This window comes from Zalophus californianus, chromosome 6 (assembly GCF_009762305.2).
Source record: "Zalophus californianus isolate mZalCal1 chromosome 6, mZalCal1.pri.v2, whole genome shotgun sequence".
NCBI classification, from domain to species: Eukaryota; Metazoa; Chordata; class Mammalia; order Carnivora; family Otariidae; genus Zalophus; species Zalophus californianus.
Window position 1 is genome coordinate 878,798 of NC_045600.1, and position 12,510 is coordinate 891,307.

The 12,510-nt window shown below is 66.9% G+C and overlaps 1 protein-coding gene across 1 annotated transcript; it reads left to right on the forward strand.

The window, feature by feature from the left end:
• Window positions 1–7,370, forward strand: NUDT14 (nudix hydrolase 14). The gene is made up of 5 exons (XM_027571345.1): window positions 1–161; window positions 3,058–3,101; window positions 3,721–3,785; window positions 3,947–4,184; window positions 7,055–7,370. Exons 1-5 carry the CDS (start codon window positions 81–83, stop codon window positions 7,293–7,295), a joined length of 669 nt encoding a protein of 222 aa, XP_027427146.1. The 5' UTR covers window positions 1–80; the 3' UTR covers window positions 7,296–7,370.
• Window positions 7,371–12,510: the final 5,140 nt, after the last annotated feature.

Sequence of the window (12,510 nt, forward strand, 5' to 3'; positions counted from 1 at the left end):
CGGGTCACGCGCCCGCCAGCCCGAGGCCGGTGGGGACTCTGCCCGCGTCCGCCCCAGGCCGGGCTGCCCTGCGCGCTGCCATGGAGCGCATTGAGGGGGCGGCCCTGGGCCGCTGCGCAGCCTCGCCCTACCTGCGGCCGTTCACGCTGCACTACCGCCAGGTGAGCCCGCCCCGCCCGCGCGCGCCTTCCGCGGCCGCCAGTCCCGGCAGCCCCGGCCCCGCCGAGCCCCGCCCACAGCCTGGGGCCCGCCCCCGCCCCGCCCCCCTCCCTCGTGGAGCTCCCCCAGCTCAGCGTGCGGGTCCGGTTCGAGTCCGCTTCCCAGACCTGGTGAGCGCCCGAGTCGGGGCAGCTCTGGGGACGACCATCCCTCCGAGGAGGCTTTGCCGGGCCCCAGCACTTTTTGCAGTGGGACCTATGGGGCGCCCCGGGGGTCAGGGAAAACTTCCTGGAGGCGGTGGTCTTCATTCTCGGCAGCGGCAGCCGAGGTAGGGTTGTGGCGTGAGGAGGTAGGAGAGGGATCTGGCAGAGCCCTCTCCAGGTGGGCTCCCTTCCGAGGGCACCTCCTCAGAGCCCCCACCTCGCAGGGGTGCTGGCAGGCTGCACCCCAGGCAACCCTCTCCTCCGGCCCACCCCCCTGTCCCCAGCGAGAGCAGGACCGCGCTGACGCCCTGGGCACCGTGCATATAGCGAGTTCACGAGAAGTGTTTGTTGGGCGAGTGAGAAGCAGCTCTGGGGTTTGGGCGCCCCACCTTGTGCTTGCCGGCTCTTGGAGTATCTCCCGGCCTTCCAGACGAGGACTGCCCTCCTGCCTCGCTGCCGGGACAGGTGGTCCAGGTCTTCGGTGCTCCTCTTTCCGGCCGCCCTGGGCTGGCAGCTCCCTGTCGGCTCACCGGACCTTCCGGTCACCAGCCCCGTGAAGCCTTCTTAGCCTCCACCCTCACTCGCCCTGTCCGTGGAGCCCCATTGGCTCCAGGGGGACAGGGGCATCATGTCCCCGGGATGGGCCCTGGTTGGCAGTGCTGGCCCGGGGCAGAAGCAGGGGGTCAGTTGAGGGACAGTGTGGGGACATGGAGGTCGCTGCCCTTCTCCTTGGCATTGACTTTGGGTGGGGATGCCTGATGCCACCAAGGGGCTGGGGCTGGGGCTGGGGAGGGGTGGGCAGTGGGTAGGCACAGGCGGTCCAGGCACACACCTGCTGTGTGGCCTATGGCTTCTGTTCTGTCTCCTCGAGTTGAAGCCTGTCAGTGCAGCTCCGCCGATGGCTGTGGTGACCAGAGCAGAGCCAGGGCAGGTGGGAGGCAGTGGTGGGCACGGGCTGGGGAGCCAAGGCAGCATTCCTCAGGGGCTGTGGGACATGGGGCTGGGCCATGCATGCCACCGGCGGTGGGGGGGGAACATCTGCAGCCATTCTTGGCCCGGAGAGACGTGGTGGCCGGACAGACCAAAGGCAGGTCACCCACCCCCCCTGGAAGATTAACCGGGCCTAGGACCCACCTAGCTGGTCCGGGGGTCCTGTGGACAGGGCTGGCTAGGCCTCACAGGGCCTCTCTGGCCCATCCCTTGCATCCTGTCTTGGCTGGACCGAAGGGCCGACAGACATTGTGATCTTGAGCTGGGAGGGTCCCCGAGACTTGCACCAGGTGCCACTTACCCCAAGGGAGGCACAGCAGGTGCTTGGCAGGCCTGGGGTGGGGGGGCAGGCCTGCTCTGGAGTGCATCCTGGGTGGGTGGCTGGCCCCGGGGTGGCCAGATTGTAGGCAGGCCTGGGCTTGCCTCCTGGGGGTGCTGCCTCCCGATGGCCTCCCAGGCAGCCCAACCATCCCCTTGAAACAAAGGCCCCTGCCACTCCTCCAGGAGAGCTCAAACTCACTCGCCCAGCTCCTCTTGGACCAGCATATGGGCCTCTGCCTGTGAAGCCCCTCTGCCTGGAATGCCTTTCCCTTACTTCTGTGGGGCCTGGTACAGCGTTACCTCTTCCAGGAAGTCTTTCTTCTTCTGTAGCCGTGGCTCTGGTGCTCAGGTCCATGTCCTCCTGGACAGAGCCCCAACGGCAGGGCCTGTGGCTCTGCAGTGCCTTAGGGCTGACCCAATGGCTGAGGGCAGATGGGCTGAGGACGCTGGCGAGGGACAGCCCCAGGGCAGGGCCCCAGGGCCCTGGGTCTGGCCACACTGTCAGAGACCCCTTGGGGAGGAGGCAGTGGCCGCTGTCCATGCCCACTCTAGCCCCAAGGATGGGAGCCCGCCTTGCCTAGTGGTGTCCAGCTGGCAGGATTCTGGGCGCCTCATCCACCCTGCCTGTCAGAACCCCACAAATGCTCCTTCTGGCTCCCCCAGTGGGCCTGGTCCAGCTGCTGCCTCACACTGCCTCCTTCATTCACTGATTGCTGCCTGGAGCCCTGCGAGCCCATCAGGGGGTGGTGCCCAGGCTTGGGAGCAGGATGATGGAGGCAAGCTGCAGAAGAGCAGGGTGACAAGACGCACGAGAGACACAGCCCGGGACAGAAGCCTGGCCGCGTCCAGTCACCATCACCACATCACCATGTCTGGCAGGGGCGTCCCCCCACCTAGCTGGGGCACTGCCACCCCAGCTGCTCCCGGTGCTGGTGTCCTCAGGAGGCTGGCCTGCCCCTCCCGCCTTCCTGTCTGCCCTGTCCATTGGCCTGAGGGAGCTTTGACATTGAAAACCTGATCTCTGCTCACCCCACCCCTGCCCCCTACCGCTCCTCCCCCATGCCCCTCTCGGTCCTGCCTACACTTGGTGACAGTGTACATCTCTGCAGCTCTCTGAGCTCAGCCTGTGCCAGGTGGCAGCTGCCTGTCCACCATGTGCTCTGGTTTTCGGCCCCACCCCTGGAGAGCATCAGGCTGGCTTTGACCACCCTCCCCTACCTGCTGCAGCTCCCCGCTCTTGATGGGCCCAGGCCTTGAGGGGGCCACCCGGGCAGGGACCAGTGCAGTGGGTCTGTCTGGCCTTCCCAGCTTCCCCGAGCATTTGCACACATGCCGGCAGCCCTCTGGCCCCCCTGACCCCTGACCGCTGGCCTCCCTCTTTCAGAATGGCACTCAGAAGTCATGGGACTTCATGAAGACACATGACAGGTGAGAGCCCAGCCTGGCCTGGCTGCTGGGAAGCCCCAGGCTGATGCCCACTGGGACACTGGGGCCCAGGGGCAGGGAGCCGCACCCTGCCTCTGCCTTGCTGCACCCCTCATGTTCTCTGGGTGTGCCCTCTGGCTCCCGGCTCAGGCCGCCTGAACCGTAGTGGCCCGCAGGCCCTCTTGGACCTGGAAGATTCCATCTGGGTGCCCTCGTCCTGCCCTGAGCATCGGGGGTGTGGGCTCAACGGCGGTGAGGCGCGAGGAGTGTGGCTGGTGGGCAGCCGGCCAGCAGGGACCGCATGTCCTGTCAGTCAGCCGGCCTCAGCTGCTGCCACCCCCGACCTGCCCAGCTGCCCAGCATGTCCTCCCCACCCCTGTGCCCCCACTCTGCCAGCCGGAATACAGTAGGCCTGCGTCCTGGCCTGACTGTGGGGCCCTGGCACGCTCTGGCCCTGCCTGGGCCTCAGTCTCCCTATCTGAGTAAGGGACCAGTTTTCCCAGACTGCTGGGGAGAGGAGGTGGGCTGAGCCTGCTTGGAGCCAGGGGGCTGGGAGCCAGGGGCCCCGGGGAGGTGAGGTGAGGAATTGCTTCTGTGCTGAGCTCCGTCCATCCCCCTGCAGTGTGGCCATTCTCATGTTCAACTCTTCCCAGCAGAGCCTGGTGTTGGTGAAGCAGTTCCGGCCAGGTGAGGCCTGCGGGCATGGGCTGTGGGGCGAGGGGAGAGGCCCCTGGGGCCTAGGGTCCGAGTGTCAATGTGGGGAGGGGGCTCCAGTGGGAACCAAAGCCCAGTGAGGGGTCTGGCATCCACTACGTGGCTGTGACCGTGGTCCGCCCTTCCCCAACCAGCCGTGTACGTGGGCGAGGTGGAACGCCATTTCCCAGGGTCCCTGGCAGCTGTAGACCAGGATGGACCCCAGGAGCTGCAGGTGGCACTGCCTGGCTCAGCAGGGGTGACATACGAGCTGTGTGCGGGCCTTGTGGACCAGCCTGGGCTCTCGCTGGAGGAAGTGGCCTGCACGGAGGCCTGCGAGGAGTGTGGCTACCACCTGGCTCCCTCCAGCCTGCGCCGGGTCGCCACCTACAAGTGAGTGGGGTTGGGCCACAGGCCTGCAAAGCTGGGGAAGGGCATCTTGGCGGCACCACCTGGGGGATGGGACAGGCTGGGAGGCAGTGAGCGCCCTGTCCCCGGGGGCGTGCAAGCAGGGCAGTTCATCCTCGTTTTTCAACATGGTGTCGGGGGAAGGTTGGGCAGAACCACCTCAGATGGTGCTCCAGGCCGGAACCCAGGGCTCTTGGGGGCAGTTCTGGAGCATGCGAGCCCCCACCCTTCGGCCCCTAGCCGTGCGGGGCTGTGCGGGGCCGGCTCTGGGCCCAGCTGCTGCTGGCAGATGCCTCTACCTCCTGTGGGATTAAGCACCGGGCGCCGGGGGTGGGGGTGAGTCACAGATCTGCTGTCACACGGCTCAGGAATGAGGCTGGGGGGCAGGGGCTCCTGCGTGCCTGGGGAGGGGAAGGGGTGTGGCCTGGAGCCTAGACTTCAGGGCCTGCCTCCACCGAAGCCCGGGTGTCCCCCACCACCTTCCCCATGTGGCTGTCCTTCTGGGATGGGACGGGACGGGACGGGACGCTGGGGTGAAGCCCCTGCATCCCCTGCCCCAGGGATGCTGTCATGGGTCCCTGAGCCTGGTGAAGTGTGGGAGCAGGAGGGTGCCCCCCACCACGACAGTGAGCATGGACCCTGACAGCCTTCTCTAGACGGGAGGGGCTGCTCCCCTGGGGAGGGGGCTGGTGGGGAGCTCTGCTTCGCAGCCCAGCGCAGGGGCCACTCAGCGTTGGGCCCAGGTCCTCTGCCTCAGCAGCCCAAGGGCTTTGTCAGGGTGTCTCCCTGGCCTGGGGGCTGGGGGGCTGGAGCTGACCTCCAGGCCGAGGAAGGAGAGGAGCCTGGGCTTGGAGCTCCCATGTTCAACATAGGTGCCAAGTGGTTGAGCATCTTGGTCTGAGGGGCAGGCCTGCTGTCTGCAGGTGTCCTTGGTGCTGGGGGCCAGGAGCATCTGAGGGTCCTGATCTGGGGCCGGGGTTGAGCCAGCGGGAGGCACCCTGGCAGGGTGGGGGACCCCGGATGAGATGAGCCTCAGCGGAGTCCTGGCAGAGGGGCTACACTGCCTCCTTTGCTCTGGGGCACGTGGATGAACAACCCCCGCTGCAGCGGTTCCACAAGCAGGGCATCAGGGCTGTAGCCTGATCCCGAGGGTGCTGGGGAGCCCAGGAGGGCTCTGGGCAGCAAGCAGCTTGTGAAGGCTTGCATTTTGCAGACAAGGTGTGGCTGTGGGGAGGCAGGACTGAAGGGGCTGGAGTAGAGGTCAGGGCAGCAGTGCCTGGGGGTCTGCTGGGGGCTGGACAGACAGAGCGAGAGCCAGGCCACTCACCTGCCGGTCACAGGTGACAAGGCCCAGGCATTCCTCTGCAATCGCCCAGTGGACGATGGGTCTGGGCATATTCTTCTTACTCCGGGTCAGAGGCTGTGCCCGTCTCCTTCACGCACCGGTGGAAACTGGGCCTGGAAGCCCCACAGACTGGCGCTTCCATCAAAGGCGCAGGCCGTGGCCCCCGCCGGAAACAGGCCGTCAGGAGGGACTGTGGCAGATAAGCGGCTGGGGGTGGAGGAAGCAGCTGGGTGACGCACGTCTGGATGGGGCTCCCCTCCTGGGAAGTGGGGCACAGAAGCCTCCCTGTGTGCTGGGCCGCTTGCAAGAGCAGCCTCCACCCTGCAGGTCTCTGGCTGGCCTCAGACACCCTCTGGTCCCCCTCTCCCCTGCACACCTGTGCTTGACTCTTCCCTTCGGTCCCAGGATGCAGACGGGCCCGCCACTGCTCTGTCCTCACGGATGTCCCATCCCGGCTGCCCACACCGGCCTTCCACTGCTGCCACTCTGGGCCACGGCACTGCCCCTGGGTGCCTGTCCCCTTCCTGGTATAGCCACCAGCCACCGAGGGAGGGGACTCCCTCTCACCCCTCCACGTCCTGGCTGCCTCAGCACAGGCCATCCCCAACCTGAAAGTGGCATCCCGGCGGGGCTGGCATTGGGGGTTGTCACAGGCCGGGCCACACGGTTGCCAGGTGGGTCCTTGCTTCTGGCCAGCCTGGAGCCCTGGGTGCAGGCCACGGTCTGTGCTGGGAAGGGAGGCCCTGGCTGAGGGGCTTCCGTGGGCAGAGGGGCCGCGACCTGCACGAGGGTGCTGCAGACTAACACCACAGAAATCTAACGGCTTCAGTCAACCCCCCTTTACAACCTCACAGTTGCTGTGGGTCCGCAGTCTGCTTCCTGGGAACGGGGCCCGGTGCTCATGGGCTGGCCATACTACAGTCAGGGCATCGGCCGGGGCCGGGGCTCATCTGGGGCTCAGGGTCCCCTTCCCAGCTCACGCAGTCGTGGCAGAATCCAGCTCCCTGTGGCTGAGGGCCCCGCTTCCTGGCTGGCTGTTGGCTGGGGACCACCGTCCACTCCCTGAGGCCACCGGCAGGCCTGGACCATATGGCCCTCTCCCATGGCAGCTTTGCTTTGTCTACAAAGCCCGCAGGACAGTGCCTCTCTGATTTCCTCCATCTCTGTCGTCTAAACCTTCACCGAAGAGCTTACCTAATTAGGTCAGGCCCACCAAGATAATCTCTCAATGAACTGAAAGTCAACTGATTAAGGCCCTCAGTTACACGTGCAGAATTCCTCCACCTTTGCCACGTGACATAAGAACCACAGAAGTGATAGCATGTTGCCAGGTTTCTGCCACACTTGAGGGTGGTGGGAATCTGGTGGGGGACGCAGGGTGGTGTATCCTGGAGTCCTGCCTGCCAGACGGGTCTCCCTGGCAGGAGTGGCTAGAAGGAGGGCTGGAACGGGCGAGGGTGGCCTGTGAGGTCTGCATGGGTGGCTCAGGAGATGCTGTCTCAACCCGTAGGTCTGGTGTGGGACTTACTGGCTCCAGCCAGACTATGTTCTACGCAGAGGTGACGGATGCCCAGCGGGGCAGCCCTGGCGGGGGCCTGGCAGAGGAAGGCGAGCTCATTGAGGTGGTGCACCTGCCCCTGGATGGTGCCCAGGCCTTCGCGGATGACCCAGATGTCCCCAAGACCCTCGGCGTCATCTTTGGCATCTCATGGTTCTTCAGCCATGTGGCCCCTGGCCTGGGTTCCCAGTGAGACTCCAGGGGCTCAAGATCAAGGCTGGTTCTGGCCACTCGCCCTGCAGATCAAATAAAGGCTCGTGTGGCTCCAGCCTGTGTCCACTGGCTCTGAGCTGTGACCAGGGGTGGGCTGGGGGAGGTGGAGGGACAGTGGATCTTTTCCCAGATGGGCCCTGGGGGAGGGTGGGCTCTCCATGAGAGCCTCACAGCTCCACTGAGAAGCCCTGGCTGCGGGCAGGGAAGGGACAGCTGTGGGCGGCCGGTGGTGGGCAGAGGGCTAAGGTCAGGCCTTAGGTGGGGGCCTGGGGAAAGACGGAGGATGGTGCCAGGCTAGGCCACCTCCCAGGGCAGGAGAGGTGGGGATGGGGGCTCGGATGCCCCCTCGGCTCGGGGGCAAGCACTCAAGGAGGACTGCGTGGTGGGCCACGGGGTGGGCGTATGGCCATGGTAGTGGTGGCTGAGCCAGCCCTCGGGAGGCAGGGGTGGGGCTGTGCACTCTGGAGGGCACATGCCCCCAGCTCCGGGGCAGGGCTAGAGCCCCTCTCCGGGAGCCCGAAGCCAGAGCTGCTCTGGATCTGGGTCTCGTGCCCCCAGGAGCCCCTGCATCCCCTGGGCCGTTTGGGAGTTTGTGCCAGTCTGCGCGTGGGCCTGCAAGGCCGGAGGGACCCCTGCCCCGCACACTCGCGTGCCTCCTCTTAAATACTTGGGGTCACAGGAGGGCCCAGTGCCCACACAGCTACACACCCAGTAAGGCCTCTATAGGTAATGGGTGGGTTGGAGCCCATTGTGGAGAGAATGCCACAATCTCGGGCATTTGCAGGATGGGGGCCTGGCCTGAGGGCTGGGGAAGCTCCTGGAGGGAGGGCCAGCCTGACCCTTCCCCTGAGCCCTCCAAGTCCTCTGGCTAGCCCCATGGGCCATGCTGTGGGTGATGGGTTTTGGGCGGTTTGGAGATGGCAAGGTGTCCAGGGGCTGTTGCCGTCACAGGCAGGTGGGGACTGGAGTGGCCAGGAGCTGTGTTGCAAACCTCACTTAGAGCCCTGAGCCACCGTGTCCCCGGGACAGGGCCTCAGGCTGTCATGGTGGAAGATGCTGAGCAAGGCCATGCCTTTGGCTCTCACTGAGACCCCATTGTCAGGTGGGGGCACCTCACTTGGGCTGAGGTCCACCTGCCCCCCTGGCCCCAGGCTGACCCCATGCAGGCAGATGTTTTTTTCTGAGCATGCATGGAGGGTCTGTCCCTCCTGTTGGCCTGGGGAGTGCTTGGGGGCTCAGCCCAGCTGGGACCGGCACAGTGCAGACAGCCCCTGGGCCTGACGACGGAGGCTGCCCCGTGGAGGCTGTGCCCAAGTGGCTGGCAGGGCTAGGCTGCAGTGGGGTCCTGGGCAGCCCCGCTCCACCCTGTCCAGAGGAGCCCAGCGGGGCTGTACTGCATCTGGAGAACAACTCACTGCCCAGCCTAGAACCACCCCACCCTGGCTTCCTCCCTTGCGGCCTGCCTAGTGCCCATCTCTAGCGCTCCACTGTCCTTCTTGGCAGGCTTGCAGGCATTGCCCACGGCCTCAGATCGGCCTCTGGCAGGAATGGGTGGTGCTGGCGGCTCCCTGTGCTGTGGGGAGCAAGCTGGAGGCTCCGAACTGGCAGGGTGGGGGGTGAGGGACAGAGCCCCTGGACGTGGGTGCAGCCCAGCCCCCTCAGGCTGCTCTGCGGCCTGACCAGGCAGGTCAGCAGGCACTGCTGCTGGGCCTAATGGAGCTGGCATCGATTTCCCGGCACTGGGGGCTGGGGGGGGGGGGCTGTAACCGGAAACTCCCCTCCCTGGCCGCTATATTTAGCAGCAGGAACGCGGGCGGAAGCACAGCTCACTCCTGAGCCAAGCCGGCTCTGTCCGAACTCCGGGCAGCCTGCACCCCAGGCTGGTCCTGAGGACCCCCTGCCAGCATGGGGGCCTCCACCCTATGTACGCCTTGTTGGGCACAAGCGGTGCACCCACCTTGGAACACGCCCGAGAACCCCTCTTACTGGAGAGCTCAGGGAGGGAGCCCCCAGACTAGAGGGCAGGTGGAGCTGGGTGGGAGACAGGTGTTGTGACCCAGTGGGTCCCAGAGCAGGGACGGGGTCTTCCTGGAAGAGGCAGGGCAGCCTGGCCTGAAGCAGAAGCCTCAGCCCCCGTCAGATCCCCAGCCCTCCAGCCCAAGGGCTGCAGAAATCCTTATGGGGGGACCCCAAAGGGGAGGACTTCCCCATCTCCCCACAGCCCCCAAGGCCTACCCCTTGCTTGAAGTGGCCACCTTCCTGACTTGAGCCTCTCCTGGGTATTCAGTCTGGGCTGTGGCTCCTAGGGAACAGGAGGGAAAGGGGACAGGGAGTGGGAGGGGGCTTCCATGCTCTGCTGGGTGGCACCCTGGGAGCCAGCCCCCGACAGGCATCCTGGGTCTGCTGGCCGCCTGGTACTGCCCTGATTCTCACCCAGCTGCTCTGGGCCAGGAGGACCCCCGTCCCGCTCCCGCGAGGCCTGGGGGGAGGCAGATGGGGCCAGACCATTGTCTCCCTAGCTTTGCAGGGCAGGTGGGGGCTCTCTGCATCCCGGAGGCAGGGCTGGCCCTCAGGAAGGGCCCCGGGGAGGCTGCATCCTTGGACAGGCTGAGCCTGAATCTCAAGATGGAGTGAGCATCCCTCACGGGTGCCTCCAAGCTGAGACAGCCCTGGGCGGGGAGAGAACCGTTGCTGAAACACAGCAGCTTCTGGAGCTGGCCGCACAGCAAGTCTCTGGGCTGTCCTTCCCTCCCAAGCGGTGGCCACGGGCAGGAAGCTGCAGAGGTGGCTGAGGGAGGGGCACACCGGCGGGTTGGTCTCTGGATCCCGCCTCTCACTTTGCCAGGAATTCCCCCTGCTGGGTCTCTCTGCTGCCAGGCCCTGGCTCCGTCACTGTCCCCTCTCACTTGCACTGTGGCCCTGCCCTCGCCCCCCGCTGCCCCTGTGCCCGCAGCCGGGGATCTCTGTGAGAATGTAAGTCACCACCAGGCAGCCCAACCCAGCTAGCTGCTCTCCATGCTTCCCTTGGTCTTAGCATGAACACCAGTGGGGAGGCCCCCTGCAGCCCGGCACCTACTACCACCAGAAGCCTCACCTAGGCCCCTCACCTGCTCGGCCTCTGCCACTGTGTCCTTGTCACAGGCCTTCATGGGGGTCAGGCTTCCTCACCCCGGGGCCTTTGCATGTGCTGTTCCCAGCTCCTCACCCGGCTGACCTTCACCTGCCTTTGGGTCTTAGCAGGGCCCCTGCGCAGTTTGCCCTGTTGGCCTCACCCTTACAGTTTGTCATTCTAGCTCTGTTCACCCCTGGGCCAGCCCCCTCCCCAAGGGTTCACCACTTGGCTGAATGCTGGGCAGAGGCACCCAGGGCTTCCCTGGATAGTGCGGTGGTGGGCATGGGCCGGGATGGAGCCCTGATCCCCTGGAGCTGTGCATGTGTGTGTGTGAGTGTGGGGGGGGGGTCTCCTCACTTGTCTTGGGGTCTGCAGTACATGGGTGCCTGCATCTGGGCCACGGCAGAGAGAAGGAAGCATCCCCACAGTGACCCCCCTCCCAGGCCGGCAGTGACTGGAAGGCTCTGAACACTGCTTACATTCCCTTATTTGGCGGGGGTCGCTGAGTGTGGCAGGCCTGGCTTGTGTCCTGCCCCTCATCCCAGCAGACAGAGGGGCTCAGGTAGGGAGAGATGGGCCCCCGAAGCGGGGCCAGGCCCACCCCTTCAGGGCCATCCAGCTGCCCCCAATGCATGGGTCCCGGAGGGGCTGCTGAGCGGCAGCGCCCAGGCACCCCATGTGGGGGTGGTATTCTCTGACCTCGGGGCCCCTTGGGCAGCTTGCTGCACAGCCTGGTGAGAGGGGGCAGCGCTTGCGCTCCTGAGCCCCTTCTGCCAGGCCCGCCCCCCAGCCGCTTCTCCCAGGAAGCCTTCCGCGCCCCACCCCGCCCCCGCTGGCGCCGGCCGTAGCAGCTTCTAGCTCCAGGCAGCAGGGACTGCACTCCCAGCACCCAGCACCCAGCACCCAGCACCTAGCACCCAGCCAAGGGGCCCACGACAGACTTGCGCGAGGAGCCAGAGGAGAGAAGATAGCCCAGTTATTGCGGGGTGGGGCCGGACCCCTGCGGACCTCGGGGTCCCTAGCTGCGCGGGCGGCCGCCAGCCCTGGAAGGGGCCCTGCTTGCTGGAGGGGAGCGGATGTTTGCAGACAAGGAACCCTTGTTGTTGACCCCGGGTGGGGGGGCGTCGCGAGGTTACCCCGGCAGAGGGCAGCACGGTGATGGCGGAGGGGCGGGACGTGGGGACCTGGCGACCAGGAGGAGCCTCTGGGTAGCTCTCACCTCGTCCTTTTGAACGTGCACCACCGTCTCTTATTCCCTGACCGCGTCCCCGCGTCCCCGCCCGAGCCCAGTCTCCGGCCTGGGTGTCCCGCAAGAGCGTGGCCTGGCGACCCCTGCGCCGGCGCGGACCCGGGCACCCAGCTTACGCCGCGGAGCATCTGTTGCCTGGCGGCCCGACCCGCGAGCCGTGCGGCGGGAGGGCAGGGGTGTCGGAGAGGAGCAGCGCCCCCGGCGGCCGGCGTGGAGGCGGTAGGGGCGGCGCGGCGGGGGACATTCCCCAAGGAAGGGTCCCAGGCCGCGCCCGCCCCGCGTGGGGGCAGAGCCCTGATTTGTGCCGGAGGCGGCTTCTCCCCTGGGACGACGAGGAGCGCGGCGGCGGCGCACTGATGGGAGGGGACCTCGGCGGTGACCTCAGGGGCGCCCCACCCCCGGCTCCTGACACCCGGCGGGGCTCGGGCGAAGGGAGGCCGCTTGGCGGCGCCGGCCCCCGCACGCCGGCTTTGGCGGAGGCGTGACGGAACCCCCGCCGCCCGGGAGCCCGGCGAAGCGCGCGCCGGGTCTGGGCGCGGGCAGGAGCGCCCTCCGCCGCCTTTAAAGCCGGGCGCCCCCGGCCCCCCAGCCCCACCCCGCGGCGCGGCCCCGCCCCCTCATGCATATGCAGGTACGCGGGTGACGAATGGGCGAGCGAGCTGTCAGTCTCGTCCCGAACTTGTTGGCTGCGGGCGCCGGGAGCGCGGGCGCGCAGAGCCGAGGCCGGGACCCGCCGCCGCCGCCGCCGCCGCCGCCGCCGCCACCGCCACCGCCACCGCCGCCGCCGCCGCCGCCACCGCCACCGCCACCGCCACCGCCGCCGCCGCGAGGGAG

Bases quoted from the DNA above. Each gene is read 5' to 3' on its own strand.
- NUDT14 (XM_027571345.1), top strand. From the start codon at position 81: ATGGAGCGCATTGAGGGGGCGGCCCTGGGCCGCTGCGCAGCCTCGCCC. The intron at 3,786-3,946 runs GTGAGGCCTGCG...TTCCCCAACCAG, and splicing joins GGTGAAGCAGTTCCGGCCAG to CCGTGTACGTGGGCGAGGTG. The intron at 4,185-7,054 runs GTGAGTGGGGTT...CTCAACCCGTAG, and splicing joins CGCCGGGTCGCCACCTACAA to GTCTGGTGTGGGACTTACTG.